At 34.2% G+C, this 13927-nt stretch overlaps 1 protein-coding gene across 1 annotated transcript; it reads left to right on the top strand.

Moving 5' to 3' along the window:
* On the top strand, window positions 1–1677 carry LOC113349368 (inorganic pyrophosphatase 1-like). Its single transcript, XM_026593341.1, has 4 exons — window positions 1–386; window positions 480–601; window positions 702–906; window positions 1236–1677. Exons 1-4 carry the CDS (start codon window positions 249–251, stop codon window positions 1518–1520), a joined length of 750 nt encoding a protein of 249 aa, XP_026449126.1. The 5' UTR covers window positions 1–248; the 3' UTR covers window positions 1521–1677.
* Window positions 1678–13927: the final 12250 nt, after the last annotated feature.

Here is a 13927-nt window from a genome sequence, read left to right as displayed (position 1 = left end):
CACAGAAGTTTTCAAATGTGGAAAAGTTTGATTCTCACCTCCTATAATTAAGCATAAATATTCTCCTTGAAATCCGAACCCGGAATCCGATCACATTCGAATTTTCAATCTACAATCGGCACTTTAGAAAACAGTTTTATGTTCCAGCTGCTATAAAGTCCCCCACCTAAACCAATACGGAGGTGTTTCAGACTTTCAGTAGAGTTCAAAGAAAGTCGTGATTAGTGTATAAAAATTGGTTTCTCATCATGGCTGGAGTTGTGGTAGTCTTTGATTTCGATCGTACCCTTATTGATAAAGATAGTGATCGTTGGGTCATTGATCATTTTGGTGTTACCACATTGTACACTCAACTTTACCCTACTATGCCATGGAACTCCTTGGTGGTTAGTTCCTCAATCCAAATTTCTTCATTCACATAAAACCCAGTTCTTGATTTTGTTTCTATCTTGATGGGTTTCATTTTTTTTTGGTTTCAGGATAGGATGATACAAGAAATTCATTCACAGGGAAGAACAATTGAGGAAATCTCAGAGTGCTTAAAAGGGGTTCCTTTACATCCTAACATAATCACAGCTATTAAATCAGCTCATAATCTTGGGTGAATTCCGCATACTTTACTCAACTAATTGTTCATATTACTTGGTTAATTCTTGATTAGTATGTAATTTCTGCAATTTATTTGGTTATGTTTATATCAGGTGTGACTTGAGAATTGTAAGTGATGCAAACATGTTTTTCATTGAGACAATCTTGATGCATCATGGTATAATGGAATGTTTTTCTGAGATCAATACAAACCCAATAAAGATAGATGAACAAAGGAGGCTTAGAGTCTTTCCTTACCATGATGCCAGTTCTGCTCCTCATGGATGCACTCTTACATGCCCTCCTCATATGTGCAAGGTAATCACTTTCAATTTCACCTTGGTCACTAGTAATTTTTGTTTGGTTTCCTCATTGCATCTCATTTGGTGTTTAAAATGACTCAATCAAAGCCCCATTTGGTCTTTCAAGGGGATGTTTCTTGCTGAGCATTTGAATCATTTGGATTTTTTTTGGGGCGTTTTACCTCTTGCGCGTCGTTGTAGCTGAATTAGGAATGCAGGTCTAAATCGACTTGGTTTATTTTGTATGCATTAATTAAGCGTAAACAATTTTGCATTTGCACAACTATGTCAATGTGTTGCTAGTTTTCCATTTTCGTATAAGACCTTGAGTTTTGTATGTAATAGGGGAAGATCATGGAACGAATCCGAAATTCTGCTTCGTTTGTTGAAGGACAAAAACAGTTTATATACATTGGAGATGGGGGTGGTGACTTCTGCCCTAGTGTGAAGCTTAAAGAAGAAGACTATGTAATGCCAAGGAAGGACTACCCAGTATGTAAAATGATTTGCAAGAACAAATCACTTATGAAAGCTGAGATTCATGAATGGAGTACTGGAGATGAGCTTGAAGTTAAACTCCTTGGTCTCATTAACAAGATCAGCGGTTGCCAGACAACACTGAAGAAGTAGGCATTAATTATTTCATATCTATACTTGTAAGGAATTGCTTGGAAAAAAAACTCCACATCTCCCCTAGCTATAAGCTGTAATATATGAATATTATAGAATGTCAGGTTTTAACAGAAAATGATATATGCATTATGCACTCCTTTTGGGCAGAACAAATTGCACATGTCCTCATCTTAGAGCGTGGGGTGCACTTACCCCATATACTCGTATTCTGTACGTACTAGCTAGATACTCAAAGTCTGAAGCTGATGAATCAACATTCAGAGAAATTTCTACTCTCATGAGTTCACATCATCAGTCGCTGACTCGTCGGTTCCGCAGACTTATGGCTCAAGAGTTGCCTGCACTCTCAGAACAAATGGCCCATGAGGATAATAAGTGTAGTAGTGCAAAAGTGTTCATAGCCCAAGGGCCAAGAGGATATAACTTGAATCACTAGATCACAACGGGGGGCAGCTTGCCCTTTTTAAGAGTTTAAATCACTGTCATAAAAAAGGTGGCATTTGACTTTGAGATCAAAAACTCATAGAACGATCATGATTGATCCGAAAGGTCCATCCGGATGGAGTTGACGGCTATCAGCATTTGTCTATGTCATCCGAAAGGTCCATCCGAACGATCAGCATTTGTCTATGTTATTCGGATGGAGTTTTTGGTTTGGACGGCTAAGAAATTTCAGTAAATGTTAAGTTGTGGGTTTTGGATGAAAGAAATTATTGGAGAGTGATGCTCGGGGTCGACTAGGGCCGTTCAGATATTCCTCTTCTAAATCTAAATTCGGATCGCACTTTGGTCCATTTTTCGCTCTTCTAAACTCGGTGAAAGGCACCACCACCACCACCAGGTCCACCACCCATTCTCATCACTACACCTTTCCTTTCACTTTAATCTGTAATCTCAACTGCAACATCAATCATTTTTCTTTTTTGCTAAGTCCAAAGATTTATTAAAGCAAAGAACGTAATTACAAGAATTACAAGAGGGGTTCAAAGACCCCCCACCCGCGTAAACCAAAGAGGCAACATAAATAATGCATCTACAAGCATCACACGATTTACATGGTATTTATTTTAAGTATTTGATTCTGGAAGCCATTATAGGAAGAAGTGGTGTCTATGTGTCCAGGGAACAAGGACGGTCAAGATTGGCCGAATTGGTTTTTCAAGGAGGACGGTCAGGATTATGCCTCAGCCCATATAACTCAACTCAACCCAATCCAACCATATCTACTTATGTTCAGGCGAAGGACGGCTAGACCGTTATACCATTGTCTCGGACTCTCGGTCCGCATTATTCAACTATCCATTCTGACCTCATGTATCCAAATGTTGAAAACTAATTCTCTTCCTAAATTGACTACATTATAAGAAGAAGTGGTGTCTATGTTTCCAACGAACAAGGATGGTCGAGATTTTCCGAATTGGTTTTTCAAGGAGGATGGTCAGGATTATGCCTCATCCCAGATGCCTCAGCCCAACCATATCTATTTATGCTCAGGCGAAGGACGACTAGACAGTTATATTATTGTCTCGGACTCTCGGTCCGCATTATTCAACTATCCATTCTTACCTCATGTATCCAAATGTTGAAAAATAATTCTCTGAGATAAATGTTAGAAATTGTGGTTGATTTATGATGGAGTTATTTTCTGAGATAAATATCGTGTAAGCAACTTCTTTAAGACCATATATAATCTCACCTAATAGAACTTGACTTTCAATACCTTTTCAAGATAACTTTTTGACATGTAAAAGCTATACAATGATGATCCTTACATCACCATAAAGATTATGTTTGTTTGACTTTTAAAATATAATCCTTAGATTGGATTTGTTAGAATTTTTACATTTGGCTAATTAATGTATCATGGAAACATGATGCCTGTAAATTGTTCCAATAATTTCCTTGAACCAGTATTGGTCTGGAGTAATGATGATAACCGAACTATGGTGTTGGAGATAGTGACATCTTAGTAAGTTAGGGTGATTGGGTATTCTTTAGAAAAAAAATTCATGCAACCCAGTATTGTCTCAATGTGGGGTGGTAAACCAAGGTACACTTTATTCCTTGATTTGTGTAGTTTGCTTCTTAGATTTATTTAGTCAGAAAATTGATAAGGGAATTAAACCCAGAATCATTGCCTATACCATATTTCTCAGTTGTTGTTGCGAATTAAGTAAAATTGATTATGAGTTTTATTGGTTTTGTGAGATTTCTAAGAGACATTACGATCATAATATTATAACAATCACTTTTCTGACTAAATAAATGGAAGATTTGTAATGTGCATGAACTGTTTGGTAAAATGACTAAAAGGATATTAAAAATTAATAGTTATAAAAAAAATTCATTTTACATTAGATCCACTAATTATACAAAATCTATAATCAGTTTTGAAGTATTTCATGGAGTCAGGAAGTATGAATTGTTGTTGGTTATAATTTATAACTAAGTTTTGTTCTTAGAAAATATATTTTCCAACACAGCTTTTAGATTTTTACACCAAAAACCATTTTCAAATCAAATGGTAAATGAAAACAATAAAAAACAATATGTTATAAAAGAAATAATATAAAATGATTTTTGAAAGTTGTTTTTGAAAATTGTACCAAACATGCCTTAACTTTTACACACATAACAAAAGAAGTAGAAATCTTATGATTACTATGAACATTTCCAGATAAATATTTGTTTATGATATTATTTACATGTGTTTTTTTACCCAAATGTATTAAAACTAACCGTTACTTTTTCAAATGAAACTCTATATGTTCTTATTTTTATGGGGTCCAAAGTTATATTTACCCAAATGTACTAATGTCCATACACCATACCGGAAAAATTAAAAGTCGAGATGTTTAATTTGTTTTATCTAAACAAAACCTAGCATACTATTTTCATACACCATAAGGAAAAATTAAAAATCCTGATGTTTAATTTGTTTTATCTAAAGAAAACCTACATGTTAGACAAACAAAAAGGCCATAAACACAAATTAAATGAAGAGGTTGAGCCTCGGCCGTAAGTCGAAGTGATACCTAGTGAAAGTTAACTACAGACAGAAGCGATTTTTTTTGTTGATAAAACAGAAGCGATTTACTAGTATCGAAAAAAAAAATCCCGGATTTTCTAGGGTTTAGTTCTTCAAGTGTCATACCAAAGTTTAAAAACAAATAATCGAACCTGTCGTATGAAGTGAACTACAACTCGATAATTAGAAATCCAATAAAAAAGATAGTGGTGGAGGGTACTTTTCTGACAAAGGATATTTTGATCGTCATCTTTACTTATCTTCCTCTAGCTTCAATCTATAATATCAATCCGTTTCTAAGGTATGGTTATCCATCCTCTCCAATCCTTATTTCATAACCAAATGGTTTCAGTTTAACAACACAAACAAGTCTCTCACATGGATACTGTATCATACAAGGTTTCATCGCAATAATATATAGTCAGGGAATTATGCATGTCCTGGTTTACATTCACAGTTCATATCTAGACATGATCATGGCTTTTCTTTTAGGTTTCTAAATTCAAAACTATTTCAAGGAAAACAAAATGGATTTATATGTTCTAGCAATGGTTTGGTACTATACGATAACGAATTGCATATACTATTTTGTTTATAATCCACTCGCAGAAAAATGAGTTTTAATTCCTTCACCACCCCATGCCCAACGTTCTCCATATGATGTTGTTGGTTTCTTTTGTGAGTATTCATCATCCTATTCCTCGAGTTGTTACAAGGTTTTACGTGTAAGAAATGATCGATTAATTTCAAATATATTTATAGCTCAAGTATTTTGTTCTAGTTCTAGGGAATGGAGAACTTTTGATGTTTCATGCCCACAATATGTCCAATGGGATCCTTGTCACAAAGGTATTGTTACTCATGATGGTGTTTTTTATTGTATTGTAAAAGAAAACAGAATCGTAGGTTACAATCTCAACAAAAATGGTACTGGTGGCTATAATTGCAATATTATCTACTTTCCAGATGATGATAATGCAAGCTATCGAGATCATATTCTCGGGGAGTCGGAAGGCTTGATATTTTACGCTAGAATAATAAGAAGTTAAAGAACTTTGAGTCGTTGGGTGCTCAAGGAAGACAACTGCTAATTATATATTAAAGTACACGATACCTTCATTTATTTTCAGAAACGAAGTACAAGTTTAACTTTAGGTTCTGTTGAACTACATGTTGTAGGTATTAATCCGATAGACCATCATGTTGTTTTGCTCAGTTGCTCGGGCTCCGTTTGGGGGTTCAATATCCTGACCAAAAAAAATGAGGAGCTATCATATCCTTTTTCCTTGGCTAACAGTCATCTACATTTTACTGTTTTGATGTTCACACCATTTGTTCTAAAGTCAATGCCAAGAGTACTTTCACCCCCTATTTGGATAGATACTTACATCGATCCTTGGATTTGAATTAATCTAGAACATGTCGATAGTCATAGGATCACTAAGGAACTACACATTTCATGTCATTTTGCTCAATGGTGGGTATTGCTGGTGTTCATAATACGCTAATGTTCTTAAACTATACGCCACTTGAAAAGTTTCGGCTTTTCGCTTTATATGCATTAGGTTGTCATACAAAACAACAATTATCAAGATGTCTTTTTATTTTTTCTTAATGTTCTCAGATTGATTTGATGTCTTCAGGGATGCTATAATTAATGACTTTTTTTTTTCTGTCTTCTCCCAATTTGATTAAGAAACTACCTATCTATTACAACAAACCGTCATGTAGTGTTTTCCTGCATTATGCATCATGTCAAATTTATGTGAACTCTTTTATCATGTCTCTCCCTATATCTATAACTATAAATTTAGCCTTGTACTAGTTCTTTAATCTACTTGCCATCAATTTCTAATTAATTTTATAACTTTCTTTAGTCTATGCAAAACAATCTGATTCAATTCATGCATGTTTGCTTACTTTGCAAAATTGCCTTTACAACGAAAAAAGAAGTGCGAGGAACAAAAGGAAATAAGCTACCAAAAGCTTAACTATTTTCAAGAATCAAGTATTATACCAAGAATAAAATTCCTGCATCCTAAAATTTGAGAATGACTTGTAGCCTTGTAGGGGTAAAAAAGTTTTCTTATTTTTTTGAAGCGATTTTATTTATTATTATTATTTTTTTTTTAATTTCTGATTTTTGGAATTGACCTCTACTTCACAATATCCGAGCACTGTTGTACCTTTCTAACAATACAACAATTTTAGACTAACATAAGGCCTATTTCTATGCACATGTCAAACAACTGATTTTTCCACTTTAGCACCCATTATGGGTATGCCAAAGTGCCAAACATCTGCATATATGTCAAGTATAACATATAAGCATATACGACATACTTTCCAGCGAGCGATAGAGTGTCCATCGCTATATGGTCAAGATACCGCTTGCCGGTCATTTAAGCGCCAGTGACAGTCACTATTGCTCGCTGACTTTATCATCGCTTCTCAGTTCCTCATCCAGCGACTACAATTTCCCCCCTTTATAAATACCCAATTTCAAACTCATTTCAACTCCCACCAAAATTTCTTAATCTCTAAATTTTTTCAATATTCTTCAAATGTAAAACAATCACACCTTCTCTACAATTCTTAAGTTCTTGTAATACGGATTCACAATCTGAAAGTCAAGGCAGGGGTAAAAAAATCAAATCAGGGGTACAAAATACAATATCACAGAAGATGAACGCATTTGTCATAATTATGTTTTTTTTTACCCAAGATTTTATCGATGGTACACAACAACATGGTAACACCATGTAGGAAAAAATATTTCGTAAATATGATGAACAAACCATAAACATCAATTGTAGTGATGCAAAAGGGTTGGCAGAACACTTCATTGTAATCAATAGGGAAGTCGCCACTTATGTTGGATTGATAATGCAAGTCAAGAGAGGCCGAGAGAGTGGTCTTGTGGATTGTGATGTTGAAAGACAGGTTCGTACAGATTGACAACGAAAAATGGCAAAAAATTCGGTTTCGAAAGTTGTTATCATATTTTGAAGGTGTTGAGAAAATATAATCCAGATTTTTTAGCATTTAATCAACAAGTACCTGAAAGGTTACCATACAATTCTTCTCCCATAACACCAAGTTCTTCACCATTTTCAGCAGGTCCATCAAATTCTTCACCAGATACCCAAGAAACCCAAATGTTAACTTAGTTCTCAATAATGATGATGGTAAGAGAAAATTTCTAGTGAGGAACAATGTAAAACTGGCTAGAAAATTAACTCTAGAAGGAGGAAGTTTCGATGCATGGATTTAACATGGCGGAGTTTATGGAACATCAGAAGATAGTCGAGAAGCAAGAGAAGTTGATAGGAAATTTCAAAACAGGAAGAGTAAGAAAAGTCTCTTTTCTCAAGAAAAAGTTGTAAATGACTACGACAAGCATAACATTCTTCAAGATGACACTTCAATTATAAACCCCCCAGCAGAAACATCTGTGGAAAATCAAATTTATCAGGATTCAAGCACAGATTGAACAACAAGCTGGATTTAATAACAACCAACATGGTGGTGATGATGATGAGGATGAGTTCGATGTAGTAGAACCTCTAGATAATTGATATATTAATTTAAGTAATTTGAAGTGTTGCATTTTTCATTCTACTTAATATTAGTTTGAAATAAAAAGTTGATTAATTTGAAATGTTGTTGCTGAAAAGGCGAGGGTACCCAAATATACCTCAAGCTAAAACTTTTCCTACCTATAAGTCCTTTATCTGAAAGTGATTGTCTATGAACTGAGTCGAGACAATACAACTAATCGGTTCACACTTCCTGTGATCGTCTATGGATACGAGATCGATACAATACAACAATGAAGTATGTTTACTTGATAAGAGGTTCAGACTTAACCAAACACAATAGGATTACTATCAAGTAAATAGGAATTGACGTTTGTGTAATTTACTTTAAATTATAATAACAACAATTATAATTGCGGAAAATAAAAGTAAATGACACAGCAAGATTTTGTTATCAAGGAAACATTTGCCCCGAGCAATTTTCCCTAATAGTTTAGGAAACCAAAAATCAACTAAGCACCTTAGTTCCTTTGCTAAACCGATTGTACAAATACAATCGCTTGTTCGATAAGACCAAAATAAAGATAACTCTATTTTTCTCATCAGGTTCTAATTATCCATATAACTTAGACCTTTAACTTTTAAACAAGACAAGTACTAGGTTAGTTAACTAGCATTTCTGTTAAGGCATTCGATTAGACTTGAATAACCGAAACCTCTACTTTGATAAGTCTAACTAAGATCAGAATTAACTTAGTTTCTCTTATCCGGAATCGAATTGGACTAAACAATTTATCCTGTAAACCTTTTCTTTCGTTAATCCATAAACAATTCATACAAACCAAAATAAATCAACTTGCATAATTATTCACCTCAACCGGAAGCAATTGAAACAACATCGACATTAAATCACCGCAATTGCACCGAAATTTTGTAAGGCTAAACAATTGATACCACACAATAAAGCAAGATAACAATAGTTTTTCTTAACCGGAAACAATTGAATCACACACACATCCATACACACATAATGGAATAAAACATCAAATGTACCGAAATTTTGCTAAGCAAAAGAAATAAATATATGAAATAACATCGGGCTTTTCTTAAACAGAAACAATTAACTAACAAGATTGTTACCTCAAATTTCGCATCCTCTTCTCCAATATGTTTGCATCTTCTTCCAGGGAGAATTGATATTGAAATATCATTATGTTGTCATCCTTATGCAATATAAAAGAATAACAACAACCAACCTTTACCAGAGAAAGGTTGAAAAACGGTTTTTAACTATTTCAAGAACCTCTCATATGCTTTTATGCTAGACCAAACCCGATTCAACATATTGTGACTTTTTCCCATATTGTTTCTACCAGAACCTCTCATGATCATTTGATAAAGCCTATCAGCATGGGATAGAACTTAATACTGCTAAATCAAAAAGTTACCCAAACCATAAGGGTTCATAAAATTATGAGAACGAATATTAAGGTAATAAAACCGAAATCAAACGTACCATAAACATACGTAGCAATAAGATAAAGCATTCAAGTACAGTCTATGTAAATCAAAAACTATCACAAGAAAAATTATAAATCAAATAATTTTATTCATAATAGACCTAATACAATCATTGAAAGAAATCAAAAATTGATGTCTATTTACTTGGTTTAAGAATTACAACATATAACTTAATCTCTAGTGGTGCTCTTGCATTGTTCACTGAGGTTTCTTCAGTGTTCAAACTTTTAAAGCATGTGTCAAGGGACTTGTCTGCAATCACTTCCTGTTTCTCAAGCTTTTCAACTTGAACCTTCATGACAGCAATATCAGCATTTGTTTCCTCAATCTTGTCCTTGATCCAGTTCTGATTTTGAACCGTTATTAGGAGATTGGTTCTTAGTTCTTAAAAACCTTGGATATAGTCAATCATACTATCATAACGGATCCACTTGATTTTGGTTGGATATTGTAGGTTGTAAGCCAACAGACATGACTCATCTTGTGATCCAACTGAACTATCAGAATCATAATCAGACATGATATTTGATATGTTATTCTTCTTCCTCTCTGTATTGATTCCTTGACAATCACTAACCTTTTGAGCTTCCTCCTTATTAGCCTTTGTGATACTGCGAGTTATTAGAGGCATGATCGGTTATATAAATAGGATTGATCAGGTTTTCAATAATACAGGCAAGAGATAGTTTCCCTTTAAGAAGAGATATCAGGGGAATCCGAAAATATTAAAGAATATATTTCGTTTCCTTTGTACGAACTTTTCAAGCTGGAAGGTTTATTAAAATTCGAAAATTCTAAATAAAACCTATTTTTGGAAGATCATGATAAACATGAACATTTCTAGACAACCATGGATTCGCAGCTATCCATAAAGTGTCACAACTTTTCTGATAAACAACTACACAAACAAATGTGCTCCAGTTTTATTGTGCCTATCCCATCCATGAATAAGAGCACGGAAAAAGATGAGAGGGCACAATTTTGATACAACTAAGTTGCATCGGAGTAAGCTTTTTCTAAATTACAATGAATATCAGAAACATAGTTCATGTTTCTCTTCGGGAATTTCTGCCCAAAATATTTTCTCCCAAGACAATGATCTTTTCTAACTTTATAGATATGATCATGTGGAGAAACTGTACTAACGTGAGAATTTTGAGAAATAGATAAATATCTCTTAATTATTTCAATGAGATTTTCATATGATTTTCTCATTCTAAGGATTTCCTTATGACCCACATCAGTGTGATTATCTGAAACAATTATCAGAGATTCCTGATTGTTTCTTTTGGCAGAGATTCTCTCTTTCCCTTCCTTCTGGAATCGTTCTTCATTTAAACGAGAATTTTTTCGATATGGGTGAGGAGGAACCTTTTTCCAGAAGCGATTATCAACTCTTTCCTCTGACCCTTTTGAGTTGATTTTATAGGGTAGTGGTATAATCTGTCTTTCTACTGAGGAATGGTCTTTCAGTTTTTTAAGACAAGAAACTTCTTTCAATATCTTTACCACCGTATGTTTAAGAAGTATAAGTTTCCTGTCAAGTGACTGAAAATTTTGTATTCCTTAAGATCACTTTTACGGAATCGGTTCAAAGTTTCCTTTGGACAAGATTTCGTTTGATCATCAGTAGATATAAAAGATGGTTTCTTATCCTCTTCTGACTTGATGTAGTTAGGAAAACTACCATCATTTGATCTGTCTCAGATGTGACTAAACCGGTTTTATCATAATATGTAAAAGTCGAGCAAGGACTTTTAGATTCCTCAACATCAGAAGAAATCACAACAACATCATTAATCGGAGTCATATGACGTGTCTCTTTTTCTTGAGAAAGAGTTTTACCAAGAGCTTCTAATTTGACAGTAAGATCCATATTCTCCATAGCTAGAATATTCATTTGAATATATTTATCTCTGATCTCTTGTTTAAGAATATTTGTCTCTATCTTTAATAACACCACTTTAGAAGACAGAGATTTTATAGGCTTTAGGAATTTTACCAACTCCTTATCAGCATCTTCTTTTCCATCAGAGATGGACACAGATGTTTTCACAACTCCTGGATCATGATCCAATGAAGTAGTAACATCTTCAACCTTTGAGTAATCATACTCTTGCATAATGTTAACTAAATCAGACATAGATTCAATTTCTTATAGGTTGGATCGCACCAAACACAGATTGTTAGATCTTTTCGTGTTTGCCGGCTCTGATACCAATTGAAAAGGTGAGGGTACCCAAATATACCTCAAGCTAAAACTTTTCCTACCTATAAGTCCTTTCTCCGAAAGTGATTGACTATGAACTGAGTCGAGACAATACAACTAATCGGTTCACACTTCGTGTGATCGTCTATGGATACGAGATCGAGACAATACAACAACGAAGTATGTTTACTTGATAAGAGGATCAGACTTAACCAAACACAATATGATTACCATCAAGTAAATAGGAATTAACGTTTTTTTAGCTTACTTTAAATTATAATAACAAACAATTATAATTGCGGAAAATAAAAGTAAATGACACAACAAGATTTTGTTAAAGATGTAGTTGCAGGAAATCCTACACTACACCCCTCATATGATTTCATTGTTGATCAACTCATTTTTAGGTTTTTACACTCTTAATTTTATTGATTAATTTTTGAATGTTCTTACAAGAAAGATAAATAAATCAAGAGTGAACTTTGCTCTGGACTTTCTCTCTCCTATTTACTAGTTTTTTACTCAAAAAAGATCTCTCCCTCCTTTACAACTCGAATGACTATTTATAACGAAATACATAGTGGATGACAGCTAATCTGTCTTTTATTTTCGGATATGGTTTGCGACATTCTCGCAACCTTACAAATATTGTATTTGCAATCTCTCTAATCTTCGCAAGACTATCACATCTTTCTCATGATCCTTGCTGACGTCTTTTCTGAAATTGTTCTGCGACGCTATTGTGCAATACCATTGATAATTTCGCTGAGATATAATTGTTGCGAGATTCTGATCCTACATCTTTCCTCTTCTCATATCTTCTCTGCAAAGTAGAGAATGATGTGAGAAATGCCGCAACTGCTTATCTTTTCATATTCCACATTTATCACATGTACTCTCTCTTCCATTTATTTCTTGACACGTCTTCTGTAACCGCTACCTTTCAACCGTTCACGTCTCTTCGTCTTAATAGTGTTTATTTCTTCGAGAAGTAAATTTTCTTTATATACTCTTCTCCCCCCCTCTTTCCACTTTTCTTTTTATTTTCTCTTCTATTTTTATTCTCTCATCTCTGCAACTTTGTCTTTCTTCTGTAAATTCTGCTGCTGTAATTTTTTCTTCCTTCAATTCTTTTACTTTCCATACATTCCCATACTCTGTATTTAAACATGGCTCCAAGTGGTCATAGATATGAGAAGAATCTACAAGATGTCCAAAAAGATCTTGCTAATAAAGGTCTTTCACTCTCCCCCATTCCTGGTGTGAATGTTAATCAATTCTTTCTGTCAAGCTTTTGTCCAATCAAAATTGTGATGATCAATCAATCATAATTTCGCTAGGTCAACTTCTCGCAGGTCTTCCTATTCCTCTTTATAACCCAGACATTCCTTTATTTTATGAAATTCTCGCTCATCCGAAATTTTCGCGAGCCATTTTCCAATTAAGTGGGGACTGCATCCGTCTAATGCTAGAGTTCGCTAATCGTGGTGCTGGTAGAGGATCTCTTTACTCCACAGAACTTAGAGATCCAAAATTCGCAGACCTAGAGATAGTTGCTGAGGAATATATAGTGGCGAATTTCTAAGATGTAGGATCAGAATCTCGCAACAATTATATCTCAGCGAAATTATCAATGGTATTGCACAATAGCATCGCAGAACAATTTCAGAAACGACGTCAGCAAGGATCATGAGAAAGATGTGATAGTCTTGCGAAGATTAGAGAGCTTGTGAAGATAATATTTGGAAGGTTGCGAGAATGTCGCAAACCATATCCGAAAATAAAGGACAGATTAGCTGTCATCCACTATGTATTTCCTTATAAATAGTCATTCGAGTTGTAAAGGAGAGAGAGATCTTTTTTGAGTAAAAAACAAGTAAATAGGAGAGAGAAAGTCCAGAGCAAAGTTCATTCTTGATTTCTTTATCTTTCTTGTAAGAACATTCAAAAATTAATCAATAAAATTAAGAGTGTAAAAACCTAAAAATTAGTTGATCAACAATGAAATCATATGAGGGGTGTAGTGTAGGATTTCCTGCAACTACATAATGGCGCTAGAAATAGGGACGAGTAGAAGATTATTCTAGAAAAAGCTAAAGTTTGATAT

This window comes from Papaver somniferum, chromosome 2 (assembly GCF_003573695.1).
Source record: "Papaver somniferum cultivar HN1 chromosome 2, ASM357369v1, whole genome shotgun sequence".
NCBI classification, from domain to species: Eukaryota; Viridiplantae; Streptophyta; class Magnoliopsida; order Ranunculales; family Papaveraceae; genus Papaver; species Papaver somniferum.
Note: the sequence above shows the minus strand (reverse complement) of the source record. Positions and strands in the feature narration are given on the sequence as shown.